We start from the raw sequence: 13,122 nt of genomic DNA on the forward strand, positions 1-13,122 counted from the left end.
GCAGATTTGAATTCTTACTTTTTTATTATTTTTTTAAATGAAATGACAGAAGTGATTATGGCTCATTTTGGAGGTTTAGCTCATCACTCGTTAGACACGTTACGTACAAAAAAGAATTAAAAAAAGTTTTACTGTATCACATGCCACAGGTAGAGTGTGTAAATAGGTTAAATAGCATTCAGATAATTAAACGGTGTTTGCTTTTCTAACTAGTCTGGGCTGCTCTACATGTCTGCGCAAGAGTGAGTGGCTCATTTGTGAAAATGATTTACAGTACAAGTTGTTAAGGGGGCGGGGGGGGGCGGGGGGTACCAGTAACAAGGTTGATACATGGAAAGGCAACATAAAGAGAAAATAAATTAAATAAAAAATACTTTTATATACAAATACAGAAAACAAGCAGCAAGTGAGGGATATCGATGAAATATCAAAAAATATGATCTTTGTATATTTCGTTCCTCCACCTCAAAAATGTGACTGTGGCATCAGTCACATGACAAAGTGGAGGAGGAGAACGTGTGAGCGAGTCTGCAGGTGGTGGAAGTTCAGCTCTCAATGGCCCCTCTGACAGAGCGGGGAGATTCCTACAGGAACGGTGACGCTGGCATCCACGATTTATTTATTAGGAGATTTACTTTCTCAATAATATGAAACAGGCAGAGCACAGCTTTGTGTGCGGCTCGTTTCTATGGAGCCTCTAAGAGGACTATAAAAGGATCAGTTGTTTCCTCTCATTTGGAGTCAGCGATCGGAGCCCGGAAAATAAAGATATGGGGCACTGAATTGTCTGTAGCTAACTAGCGCTCGGTAGCTCTGAGACTTACTAAAAATTATTAAATTGTATAAAATTGTGGTTTGTTAAATATTAAAATAATCATATTCAGTGTCCAGTTTTCATATTTCTGACCTTTTTTTTCTCCATCCTCCCTTTAGCAGCTCCGTACAGATGTAATACTTTTGAAACTGACATGTGGTAACGTTATTTTACTGCTAAAATTGTATTTAAGAATATTAAAAAAATGTAAATGTTTTTGTAAAGCCTCCTTCCCATTGTAAACATCACCTTGTAGTAATTGGGCTGAAACACACATTAAACTGTGTGTGTGTGTGTGTTTGTCAGACAGCAGAATGCAGAGGAGTTCCCACGGTGTGTGAAGGGGAATGTTCAGAGAAGGAAGACGAGGAGCGGGAGGTGGCGTCTCTCTTCAGCTCCTCCACCCTCCTCTGCAGCTCTGCTCTTAAGAACAGAAGCTCCTTCAGCGTCTGGTGCACCGGCACCTGAAGAAAACGCATACAGGATTAACAGGAAGTGTTTCCAGCAGACGCCAGGGCCATTTGATGAACCGGATTGTTGCTTTAGAAATATCTGAAAGCGGATTACTATTTGAAAAAAATATATTGTTTGTGCACATGCCTCCATGTACACGCAGGCCCGTACAGGGAACCTTATGGGCTCACTGGGACAAAGCATTAGTGGTACTAATGTCTGGAACATACAGTTGCAATTTCAGTAACAATTAAGTAATAGTTTTTATCATGAGATTTCCATTTGACAAGTTAACCCTATCATAAGTAAATTTGGACATTGGAGAAAGTAACAGTCTTATTTTACTAGTGTAGGTTTAACATGTACATTTTTAACAAAAGTCAGCAGCCTTGCTGCTTTCTGTTCTGTCCACTCCATCAAATCCACATCAAACCATTTAAACTATTCTTACATTCCAAATGTCTTATTTAGTCACAGTCTGGGATATGGCAATGACTTGCAGCGACATTAACGTCGAGTGCTCCGTAGCAGCAGCGCCCCCAGTGGAATCCCGGAGGAGAGCACGCATTGGGCCCACAGGGCAAACGTCACAAAGCGGAACAAATTAAGCCGGGCTTTGGGTTGAAAGCCTGCAGATATTATTTGTAACGTCCATAACCAGAATGCTCTGCGTACCTGTGGTCTCATGCGCGGGTTCCAACGGGCGTAGTAGCCCGTCCACAGCTCCAGGTGTCTGGAGGAAACCAGCGGGCACAGCACGTGGTGCTCATAGTCCACGTAGAAGGGGTTGGTGAAGTCCTCCGGCTGGCTGCAGGGGACGAAGACATCAGATCAGACACACAGACTGACGCTCTACTGATCCTCTCAGGGAGGTGAGCAGCTTACCTGTTAATGTAGGACCACAGTGACACGGTGCTGGTCTGCACCTCCTAAACGGGACAAAAGAAGAGCTGAATGGGACACAGCTCCATCAGGCGGGGGGCCCCGTCACAGGAAGGGTGATACGTACCTTAGCCGCCCTCTCCTGTTCGCTGCTGTACAGGAACGTACCAAACAGACAACTGTAGAGGTGGTCCAGCACGGTGATCAGGAACAGCTCGTTGAACTCAAAGGCTGCTGGGAACTGCAGTCAAGAGGCACACAAGGGATCAGGGGGGTGGGGAGGAGACAATGGCTGTGTCTCAAAGTTGCTAGGCTGCATCCTTAAGGACGCATTCGTCGACATATATAGATATGTACATAGATATATAATATATAACATCACATCTTAGTATATGACGTGACGTTGGTAATCGATGTTGTGTTTTAAATGCACACAAGACGCTAGATTAAGCTGCTCTTAGTGGTAACGTTAACTCCGTTATCCCCCCCAACCCCGTACAGCCTGACCCAGACTCTCACCTGAACCCCCCGGGGTCCATGTACTGTTTTTATGAACACCAATGTACCAACACACATTCATAACAAACACACACGCTCGTCTGCCTGCATCCCCCCGTAGTTATTAGTGAAGTTATGAACCTGAAATATCACTTTCTAAGTCAGTAACGTTACAGAATAAATACACAAAGAAACTTTTTGTTGTGTGATTATAAACTTATAGTGTTCTTCAAGTTCTTCTCTCAGCCTGAAATCTATCATGCTCCGGAGGAGAAGCTTTTCTTCCTAAATTAAATTAAATTGAATGAAATAAGATAAGATATTCTTTTTCTATACTTTGTAATTTGTTTGGCTTTTAAGACTTTTACGGTCAAGTGCAGCAGGTTGCCAGGCAACAGGAGCAGCGGAGGTAAAGCCGATGACGCAAGCAGGAAGGCCCCCCCGTAGGCCAGACCGTCCCATTTCAGAGACGGCTCGGTTCAGCCTGTACGGTTGTTGGAGGACCCAGCCCAGGTCCACCGCGAAGGCTGCAGGCTACAAGGCTGCAGGATACAAGGATGCAGCCTACAAGGATGCAGCCTAGCGACTTTGAGACACAGCTTATTACTGTCTCGGAGCAGCCGACAGGGCAAAGGTGTAGAAGCCAGATGCAGTACTTAGTACTACGGATACCACGGATCTCTGGATGTTGTCGCAGGCCCATTTCCAAGCGCTGTAATGAGGTGTTGGAAGTTGTGTTACCTGTCGAGTCATCTGCCAAACGCAGTCGATAAACTGGACGAAGAGAGGCGAGCGCTCCGAGTTGGCGTGGTTCTCATCGCCGTGACCCACGCGCTGCGGCACAGAACAAACGTTAAGAAGTGTTAATGTGTGTTGCTTCATTCAACATGGAGATGATGTGTCATAAAAAGTAAAATTGTCAGTGTTTATTAATTGATGTGCTAATCGCCAGTCCTATTTCTATTACATTGATACTTCAGTTTGTTATTGGCTTCAAGAGTCAACAAACATCTCATGCTCAGATCTACATTCTGAGCATTTCTCTTTGGGAAGCAGGAATCAACGTGTTCCCAGTTCGGCCCCACACGCAAACATATTAGGTTGATTCAGTTTCAATGACAACACAAGGTCCCTTACAGCGGCAAACTTGTGTCCGAAGCTGACCCACTCCTTCTCCACCAGAACCTGTAGAACACACACACAGATACAGAACGGTCATGCTGCGTGGAGGGGGGCAGGGCCGACACAGCTGATCGTTGGTGCAGTGTTGGTGAGACCTGGAACCCTCGCAGCGTGCGGTAGTGACTGTCCAGCATCAGCATCGCCAGAGAGGTGAGCTGAGCGGTCCGGTCCCAGCCGTCGCTGCAGTGCACCACCACCGACGTCTTCGCCGACTCCAGCTTGTCAGCTATCTTTGCTGCTCCTGCCAACAACAGCTAACACACACACAGGAGTGTATCGTTAGTAAAACACAGCAGCGATGAAGCAACAACGGTCGGGGGCGGAGAGTCACCCGGATGTACTCCAGCCAGTGCGTCTGGTCGATAGCCGAGTGCCAGTGGGCCTCGTCGATGGTGGGGTAAACCACGTCCTTCATCTTCCTCAGAGACTCCCTCATGACGTGGATGTTGGGGATCTCCAGGAAGTTCAGCTCCACGTTTGGGTAGACGCTCTCGCTCTCGTACCCTCCATCCTTTGCCTGTGAGGAGGGGGAGGTGTTGAGGGGCGAGAGAGAGATGAAAATAAGTCAACGTGTAACATGAGAGACCGGGTAGTGTGTGTGCGCGCGCGCCGCACCTTGTTGGTGACCGCCACGCTGCTCTGGCGGGCGTCAAAGATGGTGAGCTTGTGGGACTGGGCGTTGGCGTCCATGATTATTTGGAGGAAGCGCTCGTCCTCTTTGCAGCGGCGGTCTGACGGGCCGACTAACGGCTGGCTGCAGCGCACAATGGTGGCCTGAGTCTCTGGATGGATCCAGGACAGGACCTGCAGGAAGAGCAGGATGGGGCGCATTTCTGTCAGCAAACCACAATGTGGGCACTCAAGGCTAAAATTCTAAATCTAAATCTTTCCAAGCTCCATTTGGAGCACAATAGGCCAGCAGCCTCCTGCGGAGGTCTCTAGGCAACCCAAAGCTGGATTAGAAGCAGAACAAAAATGGCCCCAAATAGGTACAAAATTAGAAACAGGTTGACCCTGCTGATGTTCAGGAATCAGCAACATTTATTGCCAAATTAAATCTACGTTTCATGTGGAAGTCTCAAATATGGTTACCAATTTGTGTATTTTATTTTTATATTGTGTTATCTTCTTTCTTGATTTAATTGTTTTATTTTCACCTATTTCTATATTAATGATGTATCCATTTATTCTCTTTGTTCTTTGAAATGTGTGCCAGGAATAAACAAAGGGACTGACCGGTATGCGATGCCTGGCTCTGAACACAGCCACTCGCCTCACGTCGTCCTCTGCGATGTGGGTGGGGATGACCAGGATGGAGGGATACGTGTCACACAGCTCGTAGTTGCTGTTCATCTTACTGAAGGCCCAGCTCTCATTAGGGAGACCCTGAGGAAACAGCCGTTACAAACAGTACGTCATACAGTAGCACCATGCAGCGTTTCCTGTGGCACGACAGCAGTGTTCATACATTCATCAACTAGTATTCCATGGCAGTACCGTCAGCAGTACACACAAGTATACACGTATAAATGGATGTTTTTTGTTTGTTTTGTTTTGTTTTTGGATGTTTTGAAGTGGTGTTGATAAGGTACTACTCTGTAGTCAGTGTATTCATCTTGCGGTCAGACGGGCCTCTCGACTAGAAGCTGAACTTAAAGAGAAGCTTATGATCCCTTCAGAGCCTCCGGACTCCGTTGACAACAAACAGAAAGAGAGAAGTTTCACTTTCAGCTCCATTTCCTGTCGGAAAATTGTCTTAATATAGCAAACACCTTAACACAGCAGTAAATTAGCGTGCTTCAAGCTCCATCTACTGCTGGAATACTAATATAACGGATTATGATTAAATATTATTACTAATATATTCCAGGTGGCCTATTCTGTTGTATTTCATTTACAGTACTCAAACAAGTGGACTCTTTGAAGTGTTGCTATGCTAAACGTTAGCGGGGAGAAATGAGGTTGTGTTACCAGACGCCTGTACTCTGCCGTCGGCTCGTACACCTTCCATCCGTCCACGGGGAACTGCTCCTTGTACAGGAAGGCAAACAAAGGCTGAAAGAGAGCAACACATGACGGGTGTTAGCATCCACAGCCTCCTTTGTTTTTATCAACACACACACACACACACACACTGTAGATGGTGGTTCTATCTGATGGTGGTTGCCCCTGCAGTGGTCCTGCTGTGCGCCTGGCTTACTACTCACAATTACTTGAATCATTTCTGTCATAGGAATTGCATGTATTATACATTGTTCATTCTGTACACATGGCATCCATTGTAGTCTGTCCATCCCGGGAGTGGGATCCCTCCTCTGACGTTCTCCCTAAGGTTTCTTCCCTTTTTTCCCTCTTGTAAGGGTTTTTTTCATTTTTTGGGGAGTTTTTCCTGTGCCGATGGAGGGTTTCGGGGCAGAGGATGTTGTATGTGTACAGACTGTAAAGCCCTCTGAGGCAAATTTGTAATTTGCGATTTTGGGCTATACAAAATAAAATGACTTGACTTGACTTGACTTGACTTGACACACACACACACACACACACACACACACACGAGGTGAGTCAGTGAGACTGACCAGACTGTGGGAGAGGGGGAAGGCATGTTTGGACAGCAGCTCCACCACGTCCGGATGACTTTCCTCCGTCTTGTAGGCAAACCTGGGACTCCTCATGTCCTGATGCCAGAGACAGACAACAGGAATGGTGGCGTAAACGCAGACTCTTTGCTGAGATGACTCTGCTGACTCTCTGGTACCTTGCACACCAGCTCCAGTCCTTTGGTGTTCTCTCCCTGGTTGGGAACACTGATGGTCTCCAGTCTGCTGATGACTCCCAGGTTCACGTCGAGAACAAATGGACACTCCTGGATGTGCAAAGACATTCACACACAGTTCCAAAGTCACACAAACACACGTACAAAGCCCTGCTTGTGAGGGTCAAGTAGAGGTTTATGTAAATAAATAAGTTGATAAGTGATAAGTTGGATGTGAAGTACCCGTTCCACGCTGGTGAAGTAGAGCTTGTAGTCTGTGATGGTCAGGGTTCCATTAACCAGACCACTGAAGGGACAGATGTACATCACATCCTTCACTGCGTGTCACACAAAGAAACAAACAGGTGTTGATAATAATTATATATATGTATATATTACCCAGTAATATACACTCACTTGCCCAAACATACACTACAAAAGAAGCTCTGAGAAGGAGAGGGTCTCTGTAAATGGCTTCTATATTATTGACCTGAATATGGAATTTGGCACCTATACGTTGTAAACACCAGAGGTAAAGCTGTTCAGATCAGAATCGCTTGTCCTTCTTGAACTGAGGGGTCGTTTGGACGGCTGAGAACTCACCGGTCGTCTGGACGGTCTCTCCTGGGAGCAGAGGAACCTGGTTCTGGAACATTGTGACCGGCGCCCCGTATCTCAAAGCTGGAAGGTTCTGTACAGAGCACGGAGCGGTCAGTGGGACCATCCTGCACCACTGAGACCTCACACGGAATAAATAGCTGGAATGGGTCTGTTCTCAGAGGACAACATCTGTGAGAACAAAGGTGGCTAATGCTAGCGAGTAGCATGAGACGACCAGTTGGACATTCCCACGATGGGAACAACAGGAAGCACTAATAGCAGCTTTAACTTTGTACAGCGGCAACGTGGGCAATTTCTCTCGGATGCATTTATTTTACTAATATAAGTATAGTTTTAAAGAGGTTTGACAAAACATTAATCTTAATTAGTCAAAGTAAATAGAAAAATGAATGAATATAAATGTGGATACAGATCACAAGGCAAAGACACAACACTGTTGACAGAGAAATATTAATGGAATATTTCAAAATATTGCAAACAAAAAATGTTCAAAAGTTCAAAATCCACAACTAAATAAATTCATTCTAACATTCTCCCTAAAACACAGAGTGGTGAACATTGATACGAGAGAGACGGAGATATCCAGCGTTCCCACAATGCGAATCAACAGCTTCTTCCTCTCTGTCTGGTTAACTCCGGTCTCTCAAATTCTACACTTGCATGTTACACATGTTATTTGCTGTCATATCTTCAGGAGCAGAGACAGGAGAGGACGAGGCATGCAGATCAGGACAGACAGAGGAGGAGGAAGGACAGACAGAAACTTGCCGAAGCACTGGAGGGAAGCTCAGAATAGATATCTCCATGGTAACAAAGCCCTTCCTCTTGTGAATCTTGCTGCCGGCGAGAAGCAGCGTGGAGAAAGTGAGAAGACAGAGAAAAAGAAGACAGAGATCCGTCATACAGTGAATGTACTGATTAATCTGCACCACCTCCCCTCTCTCCCCCTGGGCGGAGCTGGTGTGTCCTCGTAGGGGGTGTCCAGGTTAGAGCCCACAACCAAAAAGGAATATAATCTCCACATCTCCGCTTTTATCATACAGCATACAGTCCATGCGACAGGGAAGGATCCGGTATCGGACGCGTTCCAGTTTGCCCCTCCGAAATATTAATACTCTGTCAGACGACAGGCGGTGCATTTCCAATGATTTAGCTTTCAATTAGCTTAGCTATAGCGGCTACTTGTGCAACAAGACACAGTCTTTCAACCCCGGCTCCAGTTTAGAGTCTGAAGCTGTAAATACACACGTAGAAGGAAGTCTTTGTCCACATACAACTAGGGTTGCAAATTTCCAAAGTTAAGCTCGGGAATTTGGGCAATTGCTTTTTCTTTGCAAAGGTTTTTTTTAAAGCCCTAACGGGGAACAAGACTATGCAAGCCGAGCCCAGCTGGACCCTGAATGCAGCTGTTTGGGAACAATGTCTATCAGAAACATACAATGTTCTGTTGTTTTTGAGCGTCTTTGTCATTACCTAGCGTATTGATTACTTGGTAAACTGAAGCCATGTTCATTTTAATACCAAGTTAATTTTTATACAGAAGGCCAACATCCACAGTAGTGAGAGTAGGATGGATGTATCGGATTCGACTCCACCCAGAAGCTTTTCCGTGGGTGCATGTTCTCCCTGTGTGCACGTGGCTTCTCTCCTGGTACTCCAGCTTCCTCCCAGAGTCCAAAGACACAGGGAGCCTCTAAGGTTCAGGTTAGTTGGTGACTCTAAACTGCCTGTAGGTGAAACTAAGGGACAATGGTTGTGTCTGTGTCAGCCCTGCGGTTGACTGGCAAACAATCCAGGGCGTACCCCGTCTCCGGTACCCCGTCTCTCAATGTTGGCGTGGATGGACCCCAGCAGCCACTGATCTCTGTCTAGATGGCGTTGTCCAGCGGGCGGCCCCATCTCCCTCCATCGGCCGGCCCATACCTCCTAAAGTTGTATGGAATACAGCACATGCTGTGTTTTTTAGTAACGGATGCAGCTTGCTGTTGTAAATCTAAGCTTTTTTCCTCTCAATGCAGACGCAGACATTGACCTGAATGGATTCAGGGAACAACACTAAAAACACTTCACTTAGAAGTAGACTTTTTGGGGGGTGATCATGGAAACATACTATTTTATTCAACGTTTTTGAAATCATAACGGTCTACACATAAAAACGTGTGTTAGAAATGTTTGCATGCATGGCTGCTTATGACAAAACAAAATGTTGTTCTGTCATACATGACTGGGTAAATACGGTTTAATTACCACAGAATGTACAGTTAATTCCCATAGAAAGTTTCCAACTTAAATATTCCAGGAATTTTGCAACCCGAGCTACAACACATCACAAGAAGTACACAAGTCTGAGTTTAGGATTTATCACTAGAGGGACATGGACGTCTGAACAAAATGTAATGACAATTAATTCATTATTAGATGTAGTTGAAAAACCCCAAAACCCAAATCTGCCTCAGGGGGCTTTACAATCTCTACACAAGCCTTTAACAGTGGAAAGGTTACACACCGATGAATAATGAACTGTGAAAGAGGGATGGAGTGTGAAGGGGTGAAGTCAGAGAGAGAAGAAGAAGGCGGACTGAGCTGGATCTGTCTGACACAGGAAGCACCTCTGACATCACGACTACAGGCACACCATCACATCCTGTTTCTCTACATGAAACAGAACAGGATCTTTATAACCCGCAGTTTTAATTATTCCCCTCTCGTTTTACCCTTCACGCAAGAAAACAGTTGGATTGTAGCTTAAGCTTGAAGCTAAGCTGCACTTTCTCTTGTCTCGTATCTACAACAGCAGACTGATGACACTAAAACTCTTACCCTGGGAGTCAGCCTCTTGACAGACGGGCACGCTCACACACACACACACGATGGAATAGACTACATTCAGGCTGTGATATCAAACAGGTCACTTTTAGTGCGTGGCATTACATATTTTGTTATTCATCAAACTTATCAATGAATGATTTTTTGGGTTTTCTAGTCAGTATCAGAATGTTTCCATGCATTTCTAAAAACAGCCTCAATGTGTGTTAGCAAGTTCTGTAGATTTACGTAATGTGGTAATTCAGCCTATAAGGGCGAACATTAAAATGACTTTGACCTCCCAAAAAACAATGCTGAATCAGTTCTTGAATCCTAAGCAAGTTGCAGGCGCCTCCAGCGTTGGTGGTCAACTCGACTGTCACGCTAAAGAATAGTCGTTTCTTACATGTTAATGTGAACTCATTACACAGCATTCAGCAGCGAATGTTTTGTCCATATGGCCGACCACAAAAACCACGACTCAATAACCAATGTGCTTGTTAAAAGACAATTCGGTTGTTTTTTTTAAACATGGGCTTTGGTGGAGGGCTGCAGGCTGCTAAGAGGCTGAAGCAGAAGACAAACTGCACAGCAGCTCAGCAGGCGCTTATTCTGAGCAACGACAGCAGCTGTGACACTTTCACTCAACATACAAAGCTCTGCCCCCCCAGCACGCACAAACACACGTTTGCCAGGCTTACCATGAGAACCGGTCTTCTCCTAACCTATTGAGTTACAAAACACAAACTCGTGAGAAATAATGGAAACAGGGTTGAAATGTGTGTGTGTGTGTGTGTGTGTGTGTGTGTGTGTGTGTGTGTGTGTGTGTGTGTGTTAGCTACCTTGTTATCCCTGGCAATGTCAGATGGGACTGATCCGGAGATCTGACTGGAGATTGTGGCTGCTATCAGCTGTTTACACCACTCCACATGAGAACCTGTTGGACTGAACAGAGCAGGAAAAGTTGATATAGTTTGCCCTTTAATCCCCACACTACCACTACAAGATATTTTCTGTTACGCTTTTACTGTGAAACATCTTGTATTAAAATACTATTGACGAAAATTATAAAGCAGTATTTGTATTTAGAAGAGAAAGTGACATAAGTTGAAACAGTTATGCAGATGGAATAAGTGCAACAGCAATCCACGTAATACTGACGACAAACACTTTAGAGAAAATATTTGTACACACATTTTATTGGCGACGCCGTTTATTTCCGCAGGCTTTAACATGATGTTTTGCAAGAAAATGAAATCATATTGAAATGCCGTATTACACTTATCTTGTTATGAACAGTAATACATGTGGAAAAATAAAACTAACCAAGTTAAGTTACCTCAGTCTTGAGACCTAAAGGTAATACGTTGTAACACCTGTGTGGTTGAATGGAGTGCAGGCACCTCGTTATTATAACATTTCTGCTAATATTATGAGCACACAGGGCTTTATTCTAGATCACATAGGAATTCTGTCCAAACATTACTAAACTAATATGAGGGGACTCAACTAAGACGTTGTTCCAGTCAGATGAGTTTCGAAATCTCACATTCAGGAAGACGACTAAACACTTCTAACACATTTATAACTTGATTAAAAAATAAAATTACAATGTTTTTTTTTGTTAAACTTGTGCTGGAACAAAACGCATCTGCAAACACAGCTGTTTAGCAATAGCGTCAACCACAGAACGTGTGTGGTTCTTACGAGGAATGTTAGCTAGTAACGTTAGCCAGTAACGATAACATAGTTAGCTAGTAACGCTAGCTAGTAACGATAACATAGTGAGCTAGTAACGATAACACAGTTAGCCAGTAACGCTAGGTAGTAACGTTAGTAACATCTGTTTTACAGAGCTAGCTATTAGCTGTATGTTAACCTGGTAACATATGTTACACTGTTCTCTGCTCATGGTTCGTCAGATTTGAGCATTTAGCTACACTATCAAAGGCTCCAGCACTGTTACATTACCGTCACACTGAACTACGGTTGAATATTGCCATTATGTAGCCTCTACTTTCTGTTAAAATAATTCATTGGAGCTACGCCGATTTTAAGAAATGGTTATTTTGATGCGGGAAACGTTTGGAATATTATATTATGACGAATACAATATTGGAGAAAGGCAAAAACATTTAAAAAGAGAATGGACAACGCATGAAGACAGTTTGTAATATCGAGGACACTCACCTGTCCAGGGTGTCACCCGTGGCCGGTGCGCAAGTCGGCGGGGCTCTGGGCTTTCTGTTTGGCAAAGCTCCGTCTGCCGCTCCGGCAGCTCCGGCCTGTTTCTCCATCTGCCAGACAACTGCTGACTTTATGGGTGAGTACGGCAGGAGGCGAACGAGTCCCTTTGATACGAGGATGGAGATCAAATTAGACCTCGGTTTAGTCCCAATATCGGCAGTTGGCTCCTCTGCGTTCCAGCTGAGGGTGTCTCTGGGTTTTATAGCGTTAGTTATTTCAAAAAGCTTCCTGTCATTTGGTGAATTTGTGCTTCCTGCCGGCCGACTCGCATTGTAGCTCCGCCCACCGATGACGCGCCTGAGGGGCGAGGAAGACACGGGGCCAAATATTTGGGGTAAATGCTCAACAGGGCGAACAATTCAAACCATATAAATAACCGACAGCATTTTTATTTCGTTTTTTTTCTCTCCAAGAACTGAATCTATATATGGCAACAATCTAAGAAACATAAAAAATACGAAGGTGGTGTTTGATAAATAATAATACATTTAGAATTTGTATTACTCGTCATGTATAAATATACATTTAACTATTCATATTTATCACATATTCATAATATTTATATGGTGTATATATATATATATATTTTTTTTTGTTGGGGGGGGGGTTCTACTATGTATATGTACCCCTTGTATGAACAGTCGTGCTAGTACATATAGTAAATATACCTTGGATTTCTTAAATTAAATAAATACATAACACACTGTTAAAGTAATATAGGTCCCTTTGGTTTTTCCCTAAAGTGAGGACATGCTCAGCTGTACCATGTCACGGGGTTCCTCTCGATGTCAGAGTACATACCTGTGAAAATATTGAACACTGGTAGTGTAAAGGTATAAATGTTAACAATTGTATACACTTTTAAGTA

General features: G+C 44.3%; 1 protein-coding gene across 4 annotated transcripts; it reads right to left on the reverse strand.

Moving 5' to 3' along the window:
- Positions 1–5: 5 nt before the first annotated feature.
- Positions 6–12,545, reverse strand: mtmr1a (myotubularin related protein 1a). 4 transcript variants are annotated; one of them, XM_040183086.2, is made up of 19 exons: positions 12,198–12,541; positions 10,850–10,952; positions 10,709–10,732; positions 7,971–8,039; positions 7,185–7,272; positions 6,825–6,919; positions 6,585–6,692; positions 6,406–6,504; positions 5,801–5,884; positions 5,066–5,215; positions 4,445–4,633; positions 4,161–4,346; positions 3,925–4,083; positions 3,785–3,832; positions 3,389–3,481; positions 2,277–2,390; positions 2,153–2,196; positions 1,943–2,075; positions 6–1,278 (listed from the first exon to the last, which is right to left on the reverse strand). In XM_040183086.2, exons 1-19 carry the CDS (start codon positions 12,302–12,304, stop codon positions 1,117–1,119), a joined length of 2,055 nt encoding a protein of 684 aa, XP_040039020.2. In that variant the 5' UTR covers positions 12,305–12,541; the 3' UTR covers positions 6–1,116. The 4 variants fall into 4 exon arrangements, with proteins under 4 accessions (XP_040039020.2, XP_040039022.2, XP_040039021.2 ...); XM_040183088.2 differs by lacking the exon at positions 7,971–8,039 and having other exon boundaries at positions 12,198–12,545; XM_040183087.2 differs by lacking the exon at positions 10,709–10,732 and having other exon boundaries at positions 12,198–12,539.
- Between the last annotated feature and the right edge of the window lie 577 nt (positions 12,546–13,122).

Source organism: Gasterosteus aculeatus, chromosome 7, assembly GCF_964276395.1.
Source record: "Gasterosteus aculeatus chromosome 7, fGasAcu3.hap1.1, whole genome shotgun sequence".
Lineage (NCBI taxonomy): Eukaryota > Metazoa > Chordata > Actinopteri > Perciformes > Gasterosteidae > Gasterosteus > Gasterosteus aculeatus.

Coding starts and splice junctions, on each gene's coding strand:
- mtmr1a (XM_040183086.2), bottom strand. CDS start 12,304: ATGGAGAAACAGGCCGGAGCTGCCGGAGCGGCAGACGGAGCTTTGCCA. Junction 2,076..2,152: donor CTGTGGTCCTACATTAACAG/GTAAGCTGCTCA, acceptor CGTCCCCTGCAG/CCAGCCGGAGGACTTCACCA. Junction 1,279..1,942: donor ACCCGCGCATGAGACCACAG/GTACGCAGAGCA, acceptor CGTTTTCTTCAG/GTGCCGGTGCACCAGACGCT.